Source organism: Lissotriton helveticus, chromosome 7, assembly GCF_964261635.1.
Source record: "Lissotriton helveticus chromosome 7, aLisHel1.1, whole genome shotgun sequence".
Classification (NCBI taxonomy): domain Eukaryota; kingdom Metazoa; phylum Chordata; class Amphibia; order Caudata; family Salamandridae; genus Lissotriton; species Lissotriton helveticus.
In genome coordinates, this window is record NC_136068.1 from 1,233,826 (window position 1) to 1,252,673 (window position 18,848).

The 18,848-nt window shown below is 50.2% G+C and overlaps 1 protein-coding gene across 1 annotated transcript in view; it reads right to left on the reverse strand.

Annotated features, from left to right (window-relative positions):
* Positions 1 to 4,950: 4,950 nt before the first annotated feature.
* LOC144766552 (fish-egg lectin-like) overlaps positions 4,951 to 18,848 on the reverse strand; it is a 62,655-nt gene continuing 48,757 nt past the window's right edge. The window contains exons 3-4 of the mRNA XM_078650356.1: positions 8,919 to 9,258; positions 4,951 to 5,191 (exon numbers count right to left, since the gene is read on the reverse strand). Coding sequence (XP_078506482.1) covers positions 5,047 to 5,191; positions 8,919 to 9,258 — 485 coding nt within the window. The 3' untranslated portion in view covers positions 4,951 to 5,046. The remainder of the gene's footprint in view (positions 5,192 to 8,918; positions 9,259 to 18,848) is intronic.

An 18,848-nucleotide genomic window follows, 5' to 3' on the forward strand; every position in this document is an offset into this window, starting at 1 on the left:
TCGAAGTCGAAAAGTACCTGAAAGCAGAGGGGACAGAGTCTGGGTCACTCAGCAGTGACCAGGGTGGAACCAGGACGGAACCAGGCAATGTTGGGCGCAATCAGGTGGTTGTCGAGGAGCTTCTCTCCGCTGTCACGTGGGCTCTGGGGCATCTACGAAGTCCAGGAGCGGGTCACGATCTGTCTCATGTAGGCTTTTGCCGTCGGCGCTGTCGGCTTCAAGATTGGAGCAAACAACACTTGGCAAAAGCAATCCACGCGGAACCGGAAGATTGCTTCTCACTCAGACCAGGAGGGTCAGAGTGGGGGCTCCTTTTCAGGGGAGTGGGTGCAAATCTGGAGCAATCAGAATCACAAGTCGTATTTTGGTGTTCATTGGCACAGGGGCCACAAGCCAGCTGGCAAGGGACTGGCCAACGCATTGAGCCAAAAGAAGCAGAAGGGCCCCACGCGGCACTCGTCGAGTGTGGAGGGCTGAACTTCGGTGCAAGAGTGGCTCAGGGTTGAGGCTTCTTAAACCCCGGTGTACAGCTTCAAAGGTCACTCGTGGGATGCACGGTCAGCATCTCGTGGTCTTTTCAAGATGGCGTGCCCCACGCTTCCGTTCGCCTCCACGGGTCTCAGCTCTGCAGGGACTGTGGATCGGGCTGTTAGAAGGCAGGCAAACTTGATCTTGTTGATCTCTGTTGCTCGAGTTCCGGCGGGAACTGCAACAAAGTAGACGTTGAAGTGCTGGATGGTGCCTGTTTGCACAGGGTGGTCACTCCTTGACCACAAGGGAGATTCTTCAGTCTTCTACATTGAATAGGATGTCGAAGGGTCCAAAGCTTTGTTTCTTATGTTTCATCAGGATAATCTGAAGTGCTTTGGCACTGCTCCCATTCTTATACCAATCTAGGGGGCTGGATTACCTGCTAGGTCCCCTCCTATGGGTGGGACCCAGGAAGGGAGTGGTTACACCCCTTTCCTTTGATCCAGGCCACGCTGGGTCGGGGGCTGGGGTGCCCCAGAACCGGTTTGGCCGGATTATGCAAGGGGCAGCCTTGTGCGCCCCAAGTAGTGTCTGGTTTCTTTCAAACCTCCCTGCTACAATCCACTATCTCCTGTCTGGGGGTGTGTGACACCTCCCTGCGACAGGAAACCCTTTGTCCAGGCCCCTTTGGCTGAGCTTCGGTCAGCTTCAGGGGGTCAGACTTGTGTCTGTGGCAGAAGCATCCATTTTGTGGATCTGAGGTCCTTTTAGAAATTAACCGCATTTCAGTAAAGTAACATGTCTTCTCCCTCTAGAGGGGTGGAATGCTATCCCCGTCGCCAGGACTGGCGAGGGGATAGTATTCCAAATCGTATGACACCTGACACGACATGTTTTGATAAAGCCAAACCAAAGTTGCTATATAACCGCGAGGATTATAATGCACTTAAGAGTATATGGTATGGCATTATCCTGAAACAGCTAAGGGAATTGTTCCAGACAGCTGCAGACAGGCTCAGCTCATGCTAGAGCTCCATCTCACATTAAACCACACACTCTGCCTCCAGGATTGATGAGGCCTTCCATAGGAGTGGCTCACAGGTTTATAAGTGTCCAGATATAGGTTTAGATATAGGTATACTATATCTAAGCAAGGGGTGATTACGCCACCTTGCCCCAGCTGAGTGATCAGCCAGTTGTGTCAATTTAAGAACCAGCCAGGGGTGGCAAAAGATATGCTGCAGCCCCTGGTAGGCCTTGGTGGCACCTATGCCCTGAGCACCTATAGTGCATGGTCCAGGGGCTGACAAGGAGTCCATTTCCGATTGGGGTATGTACCTATAGCACATGTATTATAATTTAGAGAGAGAACAGCAGGCTGGGGGTCTGATTAGCAGGCCCACAGCCTCAGTAAGTAAAAAACCAGTGAAGCAAAAAGCAAAAATTTGGGGTGACCATAGGATAGCAGACCCTACTCTCCTACACCACCTCTCCTATCGCTGCCCACCTCTCCTATCACTGCCCACCTCTCCTGTCACTGCCCACCTCTCCTATCACTGCCCACCTCTCCTATCACTGCCCACCTCTCCTGTCGCTGCCCACCTCTCCTATCGCTGCCCACCTCTCCTATCACTGCCCACCTCTCCTATCGCTGCCCACCTCTCCCATCACTGCCCACCTCTCCCATCACTGCCCACCTCTGCCCACCTCTCCCATCACTGCCCACCTCTCCCATCACTGCCCACCTCTCCCATCACTGCCCACCTCTCCCATCACCTCCCACCTCTCCCATCACTACCCACCTCTCCTATCGCAGCCCACCTCTCCTATCACTGCTACGTTCTCTGATATGGCTCATCTTTGATCACTCTGTATTCTCAATCTCTCCTTATAGTTTCACTTGCAATTTCCTACCACTCATTGCATATCATGCCAGCTTTCCTGTCTCATATTCATCACTGCCAGCCACCTGATGGCACTGAAAGCCTGGCAATGGAGGGACAGCATTAGCAGGATATGTCACTGTGTCCCTGACTCTTTCCCTACACCCATTACACAACCGGTATCCTACAAAAAGAAAATGTCAAAACAAAATCTCCCCTTTGGGTAAATTGTCTACAGCATCCACATTTATATACACAACATTCACTTCAAAGAGGAGCAAAGAGGAAAATATAAAAATATAGTCGCTTCATAAAAAGTGTACAGTTTATTCAGATATAAGTTAAAAACACAATACACAATATAATTTGATAAAAATTAATACAATAGTAAATGTAAAAAATGTACACAAGTGGGAAACAGAAAGAAGGAAAGTATGATTCCTATTAAGCTAAGGCAGATACAATAATCCAACACACAATCCAACTCTAATACATGTATGACTATCTTGGTTAGAGTCGTTGTTTCACAGACTTAGCGTATCGCTACTCAACGATTGCATCGATGCGTTTCGGTGGGCATATATTTTACCCAGTATACCAAGGAGGGACACCTACATCAATCTAGTCTAACGATGTTTAAATGCACTTTACGAAATGTAATGCTGTTTTTTGTGATTTCCTATGATACGCTAATGCGATCAAAAAGTTGAAAATGTGTATGAATGTGAGTAGGGTGATAAAGTTTGGAGAGCTGAGACTTTGTAAAAATATAATTCTGTTTTTTTTAAAAAAATGTGTGTGTGTATGTAATTTTATAAATATGTATCTTATACTGTGTATTGTTCTTATATTTCAGATATTTAATGTATTTGTGGGATTCATATAATTCATCCTGGAGAAGGTGTTGGCTCTTTAAAATATATGCCCACCGAAACGCGTCGATGCAATCCTTGAGTAGCGATACGCTAAGTCTGTGAAACAACGACTTTAACCAAGATAGTCATACATGTATTAGAGTTGGATTGTGTGTTGGATTATTGTATCTGGCTCAGCTTAATAGGAATCATACTTTCCTTCTTTCTGTTTCCCACTTGTGTATATTTTTTACATGTACTATTGTATTCCTTTTTATCAAATTATATTGTGTATTGTGTTTTTAACTTATATCTGAATAAACTGTACACTTTTTATGAAGCGACTATATTTTTATATGTTCCTCTTTGCTCCTCTCTGAAGTGAATGTTGTGTATATAAATGTGGATGCTGTAGACAATTTACCCAAAGGGGAGATTTTGTTTTGACATTTGTCTTTTGGTACCCTACCCCTTTGGCTCTTTGGGTCCCTCTCTTTTACTAGAGATCCTACAAAGCAATACAGGAATTCCAATAGAGGGAAAGTCGTCCCCAATACCACCATCCTTTCAGAGGACTAAGGAGGAGCCATTTGTCCCCAGGAAACCCCTCCCCATCAGTCAAGGGATATTTGGAAGTCTGGGTTTGCTTCTTTTCCATGAGCCATGATGAGCCCTGACAAGCTGTGCCAGCCAGACGATTGAAGTGTGCCAACCCTGCAATAGTCTCCGGCACTTCCAAGTGACAGGAATAGTGTTTCCCTCTGCAGTGTGTGTTTGCCCACAATTGTCCCATGCCACAGAATCAGACTCTGTTAAATATGACATACCCCAGTACAGGCCCCTTTTCAATGCATTAGTCATTTTAGCTAATTTATGCCAAAAATGTGCTGTAAATGCGCTTTTGATTTCATCTTTTTCTGAAGTTTAACGGGGCAGAGGAACCTCCGATCAAAACCTTACTTGGAAGAAGGATCCCTTGCTGAAATTCAGATCGGGTATTACATCTGACTTTCAGCAGTGCCAGGTGATGATGTGGGTGGAGCCGATAGAGCATGTGGGTGGAGCCAGGGCAGGAAGTGCGTGGAGCTGGGGAAAGTGGGTGGGGCCTCCGACAAACATTTGAGCACCTGGACTTCATATTTTACAAATTAAGCACTGTGGACCCTTGATGTAGAAGGTCATTTAACGTGGGAATGAAAGAGTTAAACATTTAGCGCATTCCTCAGAGTTGAAGGTGGTTCAGAGATGTTTCTTCTCAGAGGAAGGCTCTACAACCTATCCATGGACGCGACTGCAAGGAAGGGAGGAGACGCAGGAGGCTGCCATGCAGAATTTTATTTATGATTCATTGAGGGGCTTAGATGTTGAATTCGAGGACACATTGTTGAATTGATTGCATAGATCAAAACACAGAAAATGAACATTAATAGTAACAAAGCAGTACAGATGTTAAAGAGAGGAGCCATGGGCAGGGAAGACATGTGAAGAAAGATCAGAGAAGTAAAGAGAAAGATTGACAGAGAGAGAAGGGCGCGGCTGGGTGGAAGAGAAGCAGAGGGATGGAGCGGGAGAGCAGAAGAGAGAACCGTGGGGGAGGAAAGAAGAGAGTAGAAAGGGAGAGAGAGAGGGAGAGAGAGAGAAAGAGAGGGAGAGAAAGAGAAAGAGAGGGAGAGATATAAAGAGAGAAAGAGAGAGAGGGGGGGGGAGGTGCAAGAGAGGTATTTAAGTGCAACAGAGGTTTAATCATAAGTGCCCACTCGTCCCAAAGACAGAAGGCAAAGGCTCTCCGGATCTTGTGATCTGTGTCTGGTTGCCGGATCCCTCTTCTTGCCTCTGATCTAAGCTTGACATCTAAAGATTTTTTGATCGTTGGTGATCGCCCAGATCAGGCCGAGGTCCGCCGACACGTGCCTGAACTTCCGGTTCTGGTACTGCAGACTGGTCCAGGAGGTTCCAACTGGTGCATTTGCAGTTATTCCGTTCCTGAAATGGGTAGATGATGTATAATGGATATTGAGATCTTCTAGTTCACTCTAAGCATTATAAGACCAGCACATGGCACATGCCTTGGATTTAACATACGTGTTGGAGACAGTACACACATACACACACACACCCCTGCTCCGCGTGTCCACCTGTGGGCGTGCACTGAGGGGTGCCGGCAGTGCTCCCCCTCACGGTGCTCCTGGGTGTCGGAGTCGCGGGGAGTCTCGAACGCCCTCGACAGAGCCTCAGAGAGCGAGCTCCGTGGCCACCGACCTCCTGTGGCAACGCTGACACCGCGGCTCCCACTGCACTCAGGGGCAGTTATGAGCCCCTTACGCTGCCCGAGCATTCCTTCTTGTGGTGCTCCAGCGGCACAAACTACAAAACCATTCCTATAAGAGCACGTAAAGCCACCCTGCGTGGATCTGCATGGATCTGCATGGATCTGCGTGGCCTCATAGATATGGAGTAAGCCCGGGCAGCACACATCGCTGCGTTGCCGTACCCTGCGCTTGGGAGGTGCTCCGTGGGTGCTGCGGAGGGTGACCCAACCAACATCCATGGATTTTGAGGCTTCCCTGGATTTAAAGGAGCATGTAAACCTGTGGAAGCGCCAAACCCTTACGCCCCTGCAGGAGGAGTATTGAGGACCAAACGCACTGTTTATGTACAATAAGGTGTCCCTTCCCTTCCTGCACAAAAGCAATCCAGCTGACAGCACAGGCTCCCTGGCACCATGGTGCAAGGTCGCCTGCTTTCACACTTTGCTACTTGACAGGATTTGGTGCAGGGCAGCGCAGTAGGTCGCCTTGCTGTGCTTCTGTCCACCACAGTGAAAGGGCAGCAATGCACAGTATTTAAGCATTCGGTGCATTCCTGAGGCACCCTGGTGCAAGGCGCCTCCATTCCATTCCGTTTGCGCTGCGTCGCCTTACTGAAGGTTTATGAGGCCCCTCAAAGCTGAGCAGAGTGGCTTTCCGCATCATCATAAATCGATTCAGAGCCCTGTGTGGCGCACGTACCACTTTACATGGTGCTAAAGTGACGCAAGGCTCTCATAAATAACCCTCTCAGTGTCTACGCACGGGCAGCTACCTCTCGTTGACACAACTGCACAGCACATGGAGGGCACTGCCCTCTCTCAAAGAGCAACGTTGTGCTCCTTGTATCCTCGCTTCAGGTTGATATGGACTAAGCTCGCCTATTTAGGGCTATTTGTGATTTCTTATCCATTCTTCTTGGTTCCAGTGGTGTGTACACAGATCTAGCACATGAGGAAATACCAGCCTGAATTCACAGGAGGACACAACCACATCCCAATGCGTGCCAGCGGTTGTGGGTGGCCACACATCTGACCACCACAGTCCCTTCAGGACCAAGTGGGCCATGCAACCTATATTCATACACATTGGCTTCTCCGCGGCTAGGTGGGTGAACGTGAATTGTAATCTAATCCCTTTTATTGCTGTGTGCTTGAATGCTCTCACCGACTGTTGATCTTGCAATCTATTTCACTTCAATGGAATATTTATAGAAGGGGATGTGTGCTATGTTTATATGAGCCTTTCAAGCAGTAGTAGGAATGTTATATGACTTTCCCCAGATGCATCAACAACCCATTTTGCGATTCCTTAATAGCAAAAAATACCGATTCGCTATTAAGGAATAGCAAAATGGAATGCATCAAGAAATCACTAAAAGAATAGCGATTTCTTAGAATTCCTTAATTGCGACTCGCCAATTACGAGTCACATTTAAGGAATACCTCCCCATTCATTCCTATGGGCCTAGAGGCCCATAGGAATGAATGGGAAGATGATCTCAATTTGCGAATCGCAATTAGCGAATCGCAAATTGAGATTGCGATTTCAAGGGTGCAGGGGTGTCCAAAGGACACCCTGTTGCACCCCTGAAATTGATCTGTGCACATATGTAGCGCACACACATGCCCTTGAAGCATGTGTGTGCGCAACATGAAAGTTTGAAAAATGCACTTTAGAGCATTTTTCAGAGTTTTTGCAAATTACCATGAAGTTGTACTTCATGGTAATTTGCGCCCCCTATTAGCGAATTCTCTATTTTTAAAACTTTCATGCATTGCATTTAAAGAATCTCAATTTGAGATTCCTTAAATGCAAATAATCGCAACTTAGCGATTTCTCAATTTGCGATTTTTGCATTTGGGAAGATGCATCCCAAATGCAAAATTACCGGTCGCAAAGGGGCAGATTCTGAGAATCTGCCCCTTTGCGAGCGGATTTTTGTTTGGTGCATCTAGCTGAATGTCTCTTAGTTAAATGTATTCTAGGATTTACGCAACCTTCGATTAGCTGTACACTGCTACACTTATAAAATAATAATAATACCTAGAGCAGAAATATATTAAGCAAAATTGAAAACAGGCACTTTTTTGGAGCTGAGTTCCGCTTATAAAGTCGTTCACGGAAATGTTGTCTTTAATGCACATAAGATTCAGAGTTCAAGTAATTTAAATGTTTTTAAAGCCCTCCCTCCCCAGGTTGAAGGGTTCCCCATTAAAAATAAAGGGCCTGATTTGCATCTTGGCGGTATACATACTCCGACACAATGGCGACAGAGTATACATACCGCCAAGAAAATGGTCCGCCCACCAAATGTATATGCTGGTGGACCATAGGTTTAATCAGAGCGGAGACGACTTTGTCTCTGCCGTGATTAACCCCCTTCGATGGCCCTCGGGAGTAAAGGCCGTCAAAGGCAGACCTGAATTTGTGCACACCAGATTCAGAGTAACAGCATTGGGGTCAGTTGTCACTGCCAGTCACCGTCAGGAAAACCCTGGCAGGAATGGGCAGTGAAAACTGCTACATGCTCAGCTCACCATGGGATGGGAGAGTTTTCGTTCTTATTTTTTAAAGTAAAAAAAGATAACTGGGGCATATTATCAACAAGTAGTAATATTTATCGCTAACTAAGCTTAGCGAAATTTTTTCTATCGCCGTGCATCGCCGGATTTTATCGCAGAGATAACGTGGGATTAGCAACGTTTATCTCAAATGTGATAAAATTTCCAGCGTTAGCGGCGAAATGCGTGAATATCGTTGGCAATCCAGCGATATTCACTCAATATCACCAATGGGGATTTAGCCAGAATATCCACCTCCCATTGGATATAATGGCTAAGAACTGGTCTGAGCAGGCGTTCTTTTTCAGCGAAATTCGCGCTTAGCGCAAATTTTTTAATCGCTACGCCTGCTTTGATAATAGGCCATAGCGATGTTAGCGACTGCTCTCAGTCGCTAACAGGTTGGGAACACCCACTTTGCATGTCATTACCGATAAATATCGCTGACTTGCAAAGCGGGCCCCAAACCACTCGCTATCGCCTACAAACTGTCGCTAACTGCTGTTAGTGACAGCTTGCTAATAGGGCAATGAAATTATCGTCGCTTTGCGGCCGAAAACGGCAGCTAAAGTGGCAATAACTTCATATCGCCCGCCTTGATAATATGCCCCAACTGTTTGGTGCTGGGCTCTGTTCTGCTGATGGAGCCTGCACCAAATAGAGAAATGCATTGACAGGAACTGTTGTGTAGGCAATCCCTGGCAGCCTTTATATGCTTCCTCAGACGAGCGACGCCTGCTGGTCTCGCCCCCCATCAGTTTGCATGTTTGTCTCTCTCAACAAGAGCACACCATCTGTGTTCTCTTGAATCCACCTTTTCTTCCATTCTCATGACTTTACCTGCGATACAGTACACCTGCGCTGTTGACTCCATACACAGACCCATCGCTCCCAACTTCAATCATGACCAGGCTCCCACTGACGAACTGCCAGCTGGTGCCCGCGCAGGAGGCGGGGGTGGTGGAGTGTCTGTAGTAGATGGCATTGCCCGAGTTCACTCCCCAGCAGCCCCGCGGGCCACAGCTGTAGTACTTAAGGATCCCTGGAACGCTGGTCCAGGGCAATGGAGAGCCACCGTTCGCGGACACCGTGGCGCTGCCACTCAGGCAGTAAATGTTGTTATTGGTGTTGACCCCTGCTACAAACTGCGCTCCTCCAGCATCAATCTGCTTCAGCAACCCTGAAACAAAGGTAAGAAATGGTAAGACCAAAATATATTCCTTTTTTTAAAAAAATGTTTATTGATTTTGTGACAGCAGATAGTTATTGGAAGTACAATGCATAACAACATTCATACAAAAAGAGAATGATACATAGAAACCATACTAAGAGGAGAAAAAAGTAAAAAAGAAGACATGGAAAATAATTCATGACATTCATTCAAGATTAACAATGTTAAATCCAATTAAAGATCGGGGCCCAAAGTTTTTGACCGAATAACTTTCTTCTTCGTCCCTTTAATTTATAAATCGCTTTTTCAAGATGATAAATATTTAATAATTTAGACTGCCAAAGCTGAAAGGTTGGTGGGTCAATATCTAGCCAGCGTGTAGTTATACAGTAACGAAATACAGACATACATATAAACATCAAGCCTTCTTCTTCCATTGTTTTTCTACCAATTTGATCCGATTGTATACCCAATATTACTAATTCTGCGGATAAATGAGTTGATGTCCCCAAAATACTATTTAGAAAATATTGTATATCATTAATAAATTGAGTTAATTTGGGGTGTAGGAAGGGGGAGTCTCTGGTTGGCGCAGTGCAGCACTGGCGACAAGCAGGGCCTCTCTCTTCCCCGTCAGGGCTGAGGGTTACCTTCAAGACAACCTCTGCTTACCCTCTAGGTAGTGTGGCTTAAGCAGTCTTAGGCTAATCTCTGGGGCATGTAGGGTTAAACATTTGCAATATTACACCATCACAACCAACCCACCACACAATGACACCAAACTGTATTTGTAAAAATATATATCTTTTATATAAGTTTCAAGCAGGCTTGTAAATACAGTCTTGGTTACTTTCTTGTAGGCAGGTTCCAGTTATCTTTATCAGTAGTCACAGTTCTTAAATAAAAGCACTCTTTTGGGCTTTCTGCCCAGCTTTAAGAAGGTTCAGGTGTCTTATAGCGCTTCAACGCGCTTCCCGCGGTCTCCGCTCTAGGAATGAGTCACCCTTCGGGGGCTCGACTCGGGGAGAGGATGCCGCGGGCCACAGGAAGCGTCAGGCGGGGCCTCGGGGGCCAAGAGCAGAGCGAGCCTCTGATTCAAGGGCGGCTCGCGCTGCCAGCAGACAGCAGCTGCGAGGCTCCCGGGGTGCCGGAGATCAGTCAGCGCGGTGCGAGCTCAGGTTGCAGGACGCTCGCACCGCGAAGGGCAAAAGACAGTACCTTGAACTTCTTGTGGTGATCTTCGAAGAGGACGGCTGCAGGGGGAAGCTGTCCCACGTCGCGTTGCTTCCTTGACGGGCGAGGCGAGCTGCGGCTCGAGGCAGCAGGTCACGGGTCACCCGGGGGCGGCGGTGCTCGATGGGGTCACAGGTCCTTCACTCAGTCTTCTCTTCAGTCCTGACGGCGGCGGCTGGGTGTGGCGCAGTGGCAGTACGGTCCCCAAGTGCGGGACGTACCCAGCCAAAGTGCCGGTCGCGGTGATGCCCTTTCAGCGGGGCAGTCGGGCAAGACGCTGATAGCGGGGGAGGACAGAAGGGCGGCAGTCCGTCTTTGCGGGGGAGTCTACGGCGCTTGAGCCCAGTAGACCTCGATGCTTGGACCGGACGGGTCCTCCGTTACTTTGTTCTCGTGGGGCAAAAGGCAGACCCCGTCACGGTGCTCGGGCCAGCGGCGGCTGGGCCTCACGTTGCTAGGGCGACTGGCTGAACCCACGGTCACGGTGTGCAGGGGGGTAGATGCCCTCGTCCTCCTCAATCAGCGCTGCAGCGATAGGCAGCACACACAGCAGATGCCTTAGTCAGGGGGTAGCGCTCACTGTTCCTGGAGCGCTGGTCAGGGGGCAAGTTCACAGGCAAGCCCTTGGAGATCTTTTCAGCAGAGTTTGGCACAAAGTAAAAATAAAAGCAAAAGTCTCTTGTAGTCTTTTCTCTTCCTCTCCTTTGGCAGCAAGGCACCAGACACAGGCCAGAGTCAGCACTCCTCCTTGTAGTCCTTCCAGGTCCTTCTCTTCGGGCAGAGTTTCTTCTGTGGCACAAACAGGATCTAATTTACAAGGAGCAGGGCTCCTTCTTTTATACCCAGTTTCTTTTGTTCTAGCAAGCCAGGGGGGCCTCTGCATAACTGCTCCAGTCTCTGAGCACTTGTTGTGGGTACTTCTGGCTTCTGCATGCAGTGTGAGGGCAGGCACATCAGCCGCTCCCCAGGGGGGCGGAGCCGGCATTGTGAGGACAGGAGTAGCCTGAGCACTTTGTTGACGAGCTTCGGTCCTTCCTGGGCCAGGTGCAGGCTGAGTCATCAGTCGCTCCCCAGGAGGGCGGAGCCAGCATTGTGGAGGCAGAGCACAGCCTGATGCATCATTCAGGGGAAAGTCCCACCACCCACTAAGGTGTCATCTGGCTATTCACTACCTGTCAACTCCCAGCCCTGTCACTCACACACACCAGACAGTCAGATCCACATCCAAGCAGAGGCGGGCTGAAATGGTTAGGCAAGCAAATGCTAACTTTCTAAAAGTAGCATTTGCAAACACAGGATATTAAAATAAACTTTACTAAAAGAAGTATTTTATTATTCTGAGTTCAGGCATACTAAACATTAATTTCTACCATGTTCCCTGAGCCTGCTGGGATTATAGAGTGTAATAATTCCAGCAGCCCATCTGGCCTAGAAGGGAACAGGTAGCCTTACAATAGTGAAAAACGAATTTGGCAGTAATTCACTATTAGAACATGCCACGCACATCAGGGCATGTTCTACCTTATACTTACAATGCACCCTGCACTCAGGCCTACCATAGGGGTGACTAATATGAAGTTTAAGGGAAGGTTTAGGGGCTGGCAAGTGTGTGCACTTGCCCAGCTAGCATGACAGTACCAGACTGCACGCAGGTTCTGCAATGGCAGACCCTAGACACATTTTAAGGCTGCTTCTGTGGGTGGCGCAACCAGCGCTGCAGGCCCACTAGCAGTATTGGCATTCACAAGCCCTGGCACTCCTAGTGCACTTTACTAGGGACTAACAGTAAATCCAATGAACCAATCATGGACATCAATCACATGTACATTTTACAGTAGGGAGCACTTGCACTGCGGCACGGGTTGGCCGTGGCGCAGTGCCCTGAGTAGCAGACACCAGCAAAACATTTGAGGCACAACAGCAAAAAGTGGAAGGGAAACTCACGCCAAGGTGCCAGGTCTAACACGTGTCCCCTCCAGCTGAAATATGGGGGGAACTACCCTTCCCCAGGGAGTTCCACATCACTAAGGCGGAAAAATCTGGACAGACCATCAGCATTGGCGTGATCTGTGCCAGGGCGGTGTTCCACCGTGAAGTCCATACCCTGTAGGGAGATGGACCACCTCAACAGTTTTGGGTTCTCACCCCTCATTTGCATCAACCATCTGAGGGGCCTGTGGTCTGTCTGAACCCGGAAGTGAGACCCAAACAAGTAGGGTCTTAGCTTCTTCAGTGCCCAGACCACAGCAAATGCTTCTCGCTCTATTGCACTCCACCTACTTTCCCATGGAAGTAACCTCCTACTGATGAAGGCTACGGGTTGGTCCCAGCCCTCCTCAGTCATCTGTGAGAGAACAGCCCCTACACCATGCTCTGAAGCGTCTGTTTGCACTATGAATTCCTTGGAGAAGTCAGGAGCCAGGAGCACGGGCGCCGTGCACATGGCAGTCTTCAGGGTGTCAAAAGCCTTCTGACAGGTGTCAGTCCAAATCACATTCCTGGGCTGCTTCTTAGAAGTCAGCTCTGTCAAGGGGGTCACAATAGTGCCATAGCCCTTGACAAACCTCCTGTAATACCCAGTGAGCCCCAGGAAGGCTCTCACTGCAGTCTGGGTCTTGGGGGGTTCCCAAGCCAGGATGGTTTCAATTTTGGGTTGCAAGGGTGCCACCTTGCCACTCCCCACTTGGTGTCCCAAGTACACCACTGAACCCTGCCCAATCTGGCACTTGCTTGCCTTGATTGTGAGGCCTGCCTTGCGCAGCGCCATCAACACTTCCCAGAGGTGCCGCAGGTGTTCTGGCCAGGTGCCACTGAACACTGCGATGTCATCCAGGTAGGCGGCACTGAACTCATCCAGCCCGACCAACACCTGGTTGACCAACCTCTGAAAGGTGGCAGGGGCATTCTTCATCCCAAATGGCATAACCCGGAACTGGAAATGCCCATCTGGTGTGGAGAATGCGGACCTCTCCTTTGCCCCATCGGTCAAGGCGATCTGCCAGTACCCAGACGTTAAATCAAACGTGCTGAGGAACCGGGCAGCCCCCAGCCGATCAATGAGCTCATCAGCTCTGGGGATAGGGTGCGCGTCAGTCTTGGTGACTGCATTGAGTCCTCTGTAGTCCACACAGAACCGGAGTTCAGGTGTGGCTCCCGGCGCAGCAGCCTTTGGGACCAAGACCACGGGGCTGGACCAAGGACTGCTGGAAGACTCAACCACCCTAAGAGCAAGCATCTTGGAGACCTCCTCCTTGATGCAGGCCCTGACCCTGTCAGTCACTCTGTAAGCCTTATGCTTCACAGGTAAGCTGTCTCCTGTGTCCACATCATGGACGCACCAATCTGTGACACTAGGAACCAGGGAGAACAGATCTGGAAACTGCCCCAGCAATTGGCGGCAGTCTTCCTGTTGCTCAGGGGTCAGTGTGGGTGAGAGGTTAACTCCATCCACTGACCCATCTTTCTCACAGGCCACTAAGAGGTCAGGAAGAGGCTCAGACTCCTCTTCCATTCCATCATCAGTGGCCAACAGCATGCCCACTTCGGACCGTTTCAAGTGGGGCTTGAGGCGGTTGACATGTAGGACCCGTAAAGGATTCCTGGGCGTCTTCATGTCCACCAAGTATGTCACTGAGCTCTTGCGCTCCACAACCTCAAATGGGCCTGTCCACTTATCCTGAAGTGTACAGGGTTCCACTGGGGCCAAGACATACACCTCTTGTCCAGGCTGAAGCTCTACCAGAGTGGCATTCTGGTCGTACCACCGCTTCATCTCCTCCTGGCTAGCTTCCAGATTTGCCTCAGCAAGTTGTCTGAAGCGCCTGGTTTGGTTTCTGAAGGCCAGCATGTAGCTATATACATTCTGGGGAGGTTTCCTGGGAGATTGCTCCCAGCCTTCCTTTACCAAACTCAGTGGTCCTCTCACGGGGTGACCATACAGCAGCTCAAAGGGGCTGAACCCTAGAGACTTCTGTGGCACCTCGCGGTATGCAAAGAGCAGGCATGGTAAGAGGACGTCCCACTTACGCCTCATTGGACCTTCCAGGCCCATGATCATGCCCTTCAGGGTTCGGTTGAATCTTTCAACCAACCCATTTCCTTGGGGATGGTAAGGTGTGGTGAACTTGTAGGTTACACCACACTCTTGCCAAAGGGACTTCATATACTTGGATATAAAGTTGGTCCCCCTGTCGCTCACCACCTCTAGAGGGAATCCCACTCTGGAGAAAATTCCCATCAGTGCACGCCCCACCACGGGGGCCGTCACTGTCCTCAGAGGGATGGCTTCAGGGTACCGGGTGGCATGATCCACCAAGACCAGGATGAACCTGTTGCCCATGGCTGTCTTGGGGTCCAGAGGCCCAACAATGTCAATACCCACTCGTTGGAATGGAGTACTGACCACAGGGAAGGGTTGGAGGGGAGCCTTGTTCTTCCCTCCGCTCTTCCCACTTGCCTGGCAAGTTGGACAGGTCCTACAATGAGCATCTGAGCTCTTGTGCATTTGGGGCCAGTAGAAGTGGGTGACAAGCCTGTCATAGGTCTTGTCCATCCCCAAATGTCCGGCTAAAGGCACATCATGAGCCAGTCCCAGTAGGAAGGCTCTGAACTTCTGGGGTACCACCAGCACACGGGCTGACCCAGGTTCAGCAGCCTTAGGCTCTGAATACAGGAGGTCATTCTCCCAGTACACATAATGTGTTTTGGCCTGAACACCATTGGCCTGGTCTGCAGCCTGCTGCCGCATACCCACGAGAGAAGGGCATTCTTTCTGCTCCCTGCAGAATTTCTCCCTGGAGGGGCCTCCTTCTTGCTGCCAATGGGTCAGCTCAGGCAGGTCCCCCAGTTCGGCAATCTGTTCCCCAGTAGGCTCCAGGGCATCCCCCTCAAGGTCTGCTTCCTCCTGGACCGTGGGAACTTCAGGGGCCGGTTTCCCGCGCACCCTGCGCCTTCTCCCTAAGGCCGGTTCCTGGGCCTCTCCTTCAGGCCCCAGGACCTCTTGATCACCCCTACTGGCTGCCATTGACCGGGTGGTCACGCACGCCCAGTCAGGTAGACCCACCATCTTCAGGTGAGTCGTCTTCTCCACCTTTTCCCAAGGGGAGTCCTCCAAGTCGTTCCCTAGCAAACAGTCAACAGGCATGGCTTTCCTCACACAGACCTGCAGAGTACCAGAGACCCCCCCCACTCGAAGGGAACTTGAGCCATTGGACATTGGCTCTCAGAGTTGTCAGCATTGACAACCCTACAATAGGCATGGGGTACAACCTGCTCTTGAGACACCAGGTGATGCCTCACTGCAGTCACACTGGCTCCTGTGTCTCTAAGAGCCTCAGCTTTCCTACCATTGATGGTAACCACCTGCCCATATTTTTTAGTGTTAGAGGGCAGGTAGTTTGTAGGGACCATCTCACTGTCTCCTAGTGAGACTAGGGTCATCTGAACAGGATCTCCACCCCCCGGGACCATCACTTCTTCTCCTAAGTGAACACTGGTCACTTGTCGGGGCGGAGCACCAGTGGGTGCTGGTTTTCCAAACAGGCGACACTTGGGGTCACTGGCTATGTGCCCCGGGTCACCACATTTGAAACAATTGAAGGGCCCCTTTGGAACAGGTCTACCTGTCGGGGCCCCATTCTGCTTTGGGGGTGGGGGAGGCTGAGAACCTTTCTGCTGGTCCCCTTGGGGATTACTTTGGGGGCCTTTTTGGAACCCTTTCTGTTTTCCCTTGTCCCCCCCACTCTTCTGCTGGGGACCCTGCCCCCCCTTGGCGGAGTCTCCCACTGGACCCTTGTGGACCCTGGTGCTGAGCCAGCGGTCCGCCTCCTCAGCAAGCTTCCTCGGGTTGGACAGCTTGCTATCAATCAGGTGCTGGCGTAACTCAGGAAAACATTGATCAGACAAGTGCTCCCATGCAATTAAATCAAAGAGACCTTGAAAATCATTCACTTTGTTACCCTTCACCCAACCATCCAGTGCTCTGCAAAAAAAAGTCACAAACTCCACATATGTATTCCCAGGCCGCTTATTACACCCCCTAAACTTCTGTCTATACATTTCAGGGGTAAGCCCATACCTGGTCATTAAAGCTTCTTTCATATGGGGATAGGATCTCTGGTCTTCAGTGGGCAAATCTAGCAGGGTGTCCCGCCCTTCGCTAAGGAACCTTCCCCATAGCCCCGCTCCCCAATCCTTCTCAGGGACCCGGTGGGAAAACATGGCTACCTCATATGCCCTAAACCACTGTCCTATGTCATCCCCCTTAAAGAACTCTTTAACTACATCTTTGGGGATGTGCACTCTTGACTCTACCTGCACCGGCGCTGCGCTGCCACCAGAGGGAGGATGATCCAAGGTTTTCTCTTTTAGACTCATCTCCCTCATTTTCACATCATACTCCAATTGGAGTTTTCGCTCTTCCAGAGCCATTCTTTTGCTTTCAAGCTCCATTTGGCCCTTTAAATTCAATTCTGCCAGTTTTATCTCATGATCCCTGGTTGCCTGTCTGTCTGCCAGCTCCTCTGGCGACAGGCCTCTGCCAAAGCTAAGAACGCTGTCTGGTTTTTCCAGACTCACAGGATCCACAGGTGCACCCTGATCCTCAGGTGCCTTCCTAGATTCCATCCAGGCCTTCAGGGCTTTGTAGAACTCAGGTTTGTTTTTGCACCCTGCGTGTGGAACCTTGAGTTTCCTGCAAAAAAAACTCAACTGCTTCTTTGTGTAGTCATCCAGCTTTGATGCATCCCATTCTAGCTCCTGCGCACCAGAGGCTATGGACTCTCCTCCATCAATGCTGTTTGTGCCAGGCATGCTTGCAACACTAGGGATCTTCTTCTTTAGCAAAATTAAGAACCAAAAAGTCTGTGGCTAAGTTACTGGACTGTAATCACTATGCAATGGTCAGTAGCTAAGGTAAAACACTGCAAATGTAAATTCGCGAATCCTTCCGCTGCTGCCAATGTAGGAAGGGGGAGTCTCTGGTTGGCGCAGTGCAGCACTGGCGACAAGCAGGGCCTCTCTCTTCCCCGTCAGGGCTAAGGGTTACCTTCAAGACAACCTCTGCTTACCCTCTAGGTAGTGTGGCTTAAGCAGTCTTAGGCTAATCTCTGGGGCATGTAGGGTTAAACATTTGCAATATTACACCATCACAACCAACCCACCACACAATGACACCAAACTGTATTTGTAAAAATATATATCTTTTATATAAGTTTCAAGCAGGCTTGTAAATACAGTCTTGGTTACTTTCTTGTAGGCAGGTTCCAGTTATCTTTATCAGTAGTCACAGTTCTTAAATAAAAGCACTCTTTTGGGCTTTCTGCCCAGCTTTAAGAAGGTTCAGGTGTCTTATAGCGCTTCAACGCGCTTCCCGCGGTCTCCGCTCTAGGAATGAGTCACCCTTCGGGGGCTCGACTCGGGGAGAGGATGCCGCGGGCCACAGGAAGCGTCAGGCGGGGCCTCGGGGGCCAAGAGCAGAGCGAGCCTCTGATTCAAGGGCGGCTCGCGCTGCCAGCAGACAGCAGCTGCGAGGCTCCCGGGGTGCCGGAGATCAGTCAGCGCGGTGCGAGCTCAGGTTGCAGGACGCTCGCACCGCGAAGGGCAAAAGACAGTACCTTTAACTTCTTGTGGTGATCTTCGAAGAGGACGGCTGCAGGGGGAAGCTGTCCCACGTCGCGTTGCTTCCTTGACGGGCGAGGCGAGCTGCGGCTCGAGGCAGCAGGTCACGGGTCACCCGGGGGCGGCGGTGCTCGATGGGGTCACAGGTCCTTCACTCAGTCTTCTCTTCAGTCCTGACGGCGGCGGCTGGGTGTGGCGCAGTGGCAGTACGGTCCCCAAGTGCGGGACGTACCCAGCCAAAGTGCCGGTCGCGGTGATGCCCTTTCAGCGGGGCAGTCGGGCAAGACGCTGATAGCGGGGGAGGACAGAAGGGCGGCAGTCCGTCTTTGCGGGGGAGTCTACGGCGCTTGAGCCCAGTAGACCTCGATGCTTGGACCGGACGGGTCCTCCGTTACTTTGTTCTCGTGGGGCAAAAGGCAGACCCCGTCACGGTGCTCGGGCCAGCGGCGGCTGGGCCTCACGTTGCTAGGGCGACTGGCTGAACCCACGGTCACGGTGTGCAGGGGGGTAGATGCCCTCGTCCTCCTCAATCAGCGCTGCAGCGATAAGCAGCACACACAGCAGATGCCTTGGTCAGGGGGTAGCGCTCACTGTTCCTGGAGCGCTGGTCAGGGGGCAAGTTCACAGGCAAGCCCTTGGAGATCTTTTCAGCAGAGTTTGGCACAAAGTAAAAATAAAAGCAAAAGTCTCTTGTAGTCTTTTCTCTTCCTCTCCTTTGGCAGCAAGGCACCAGACACAGGCCAGAGTCA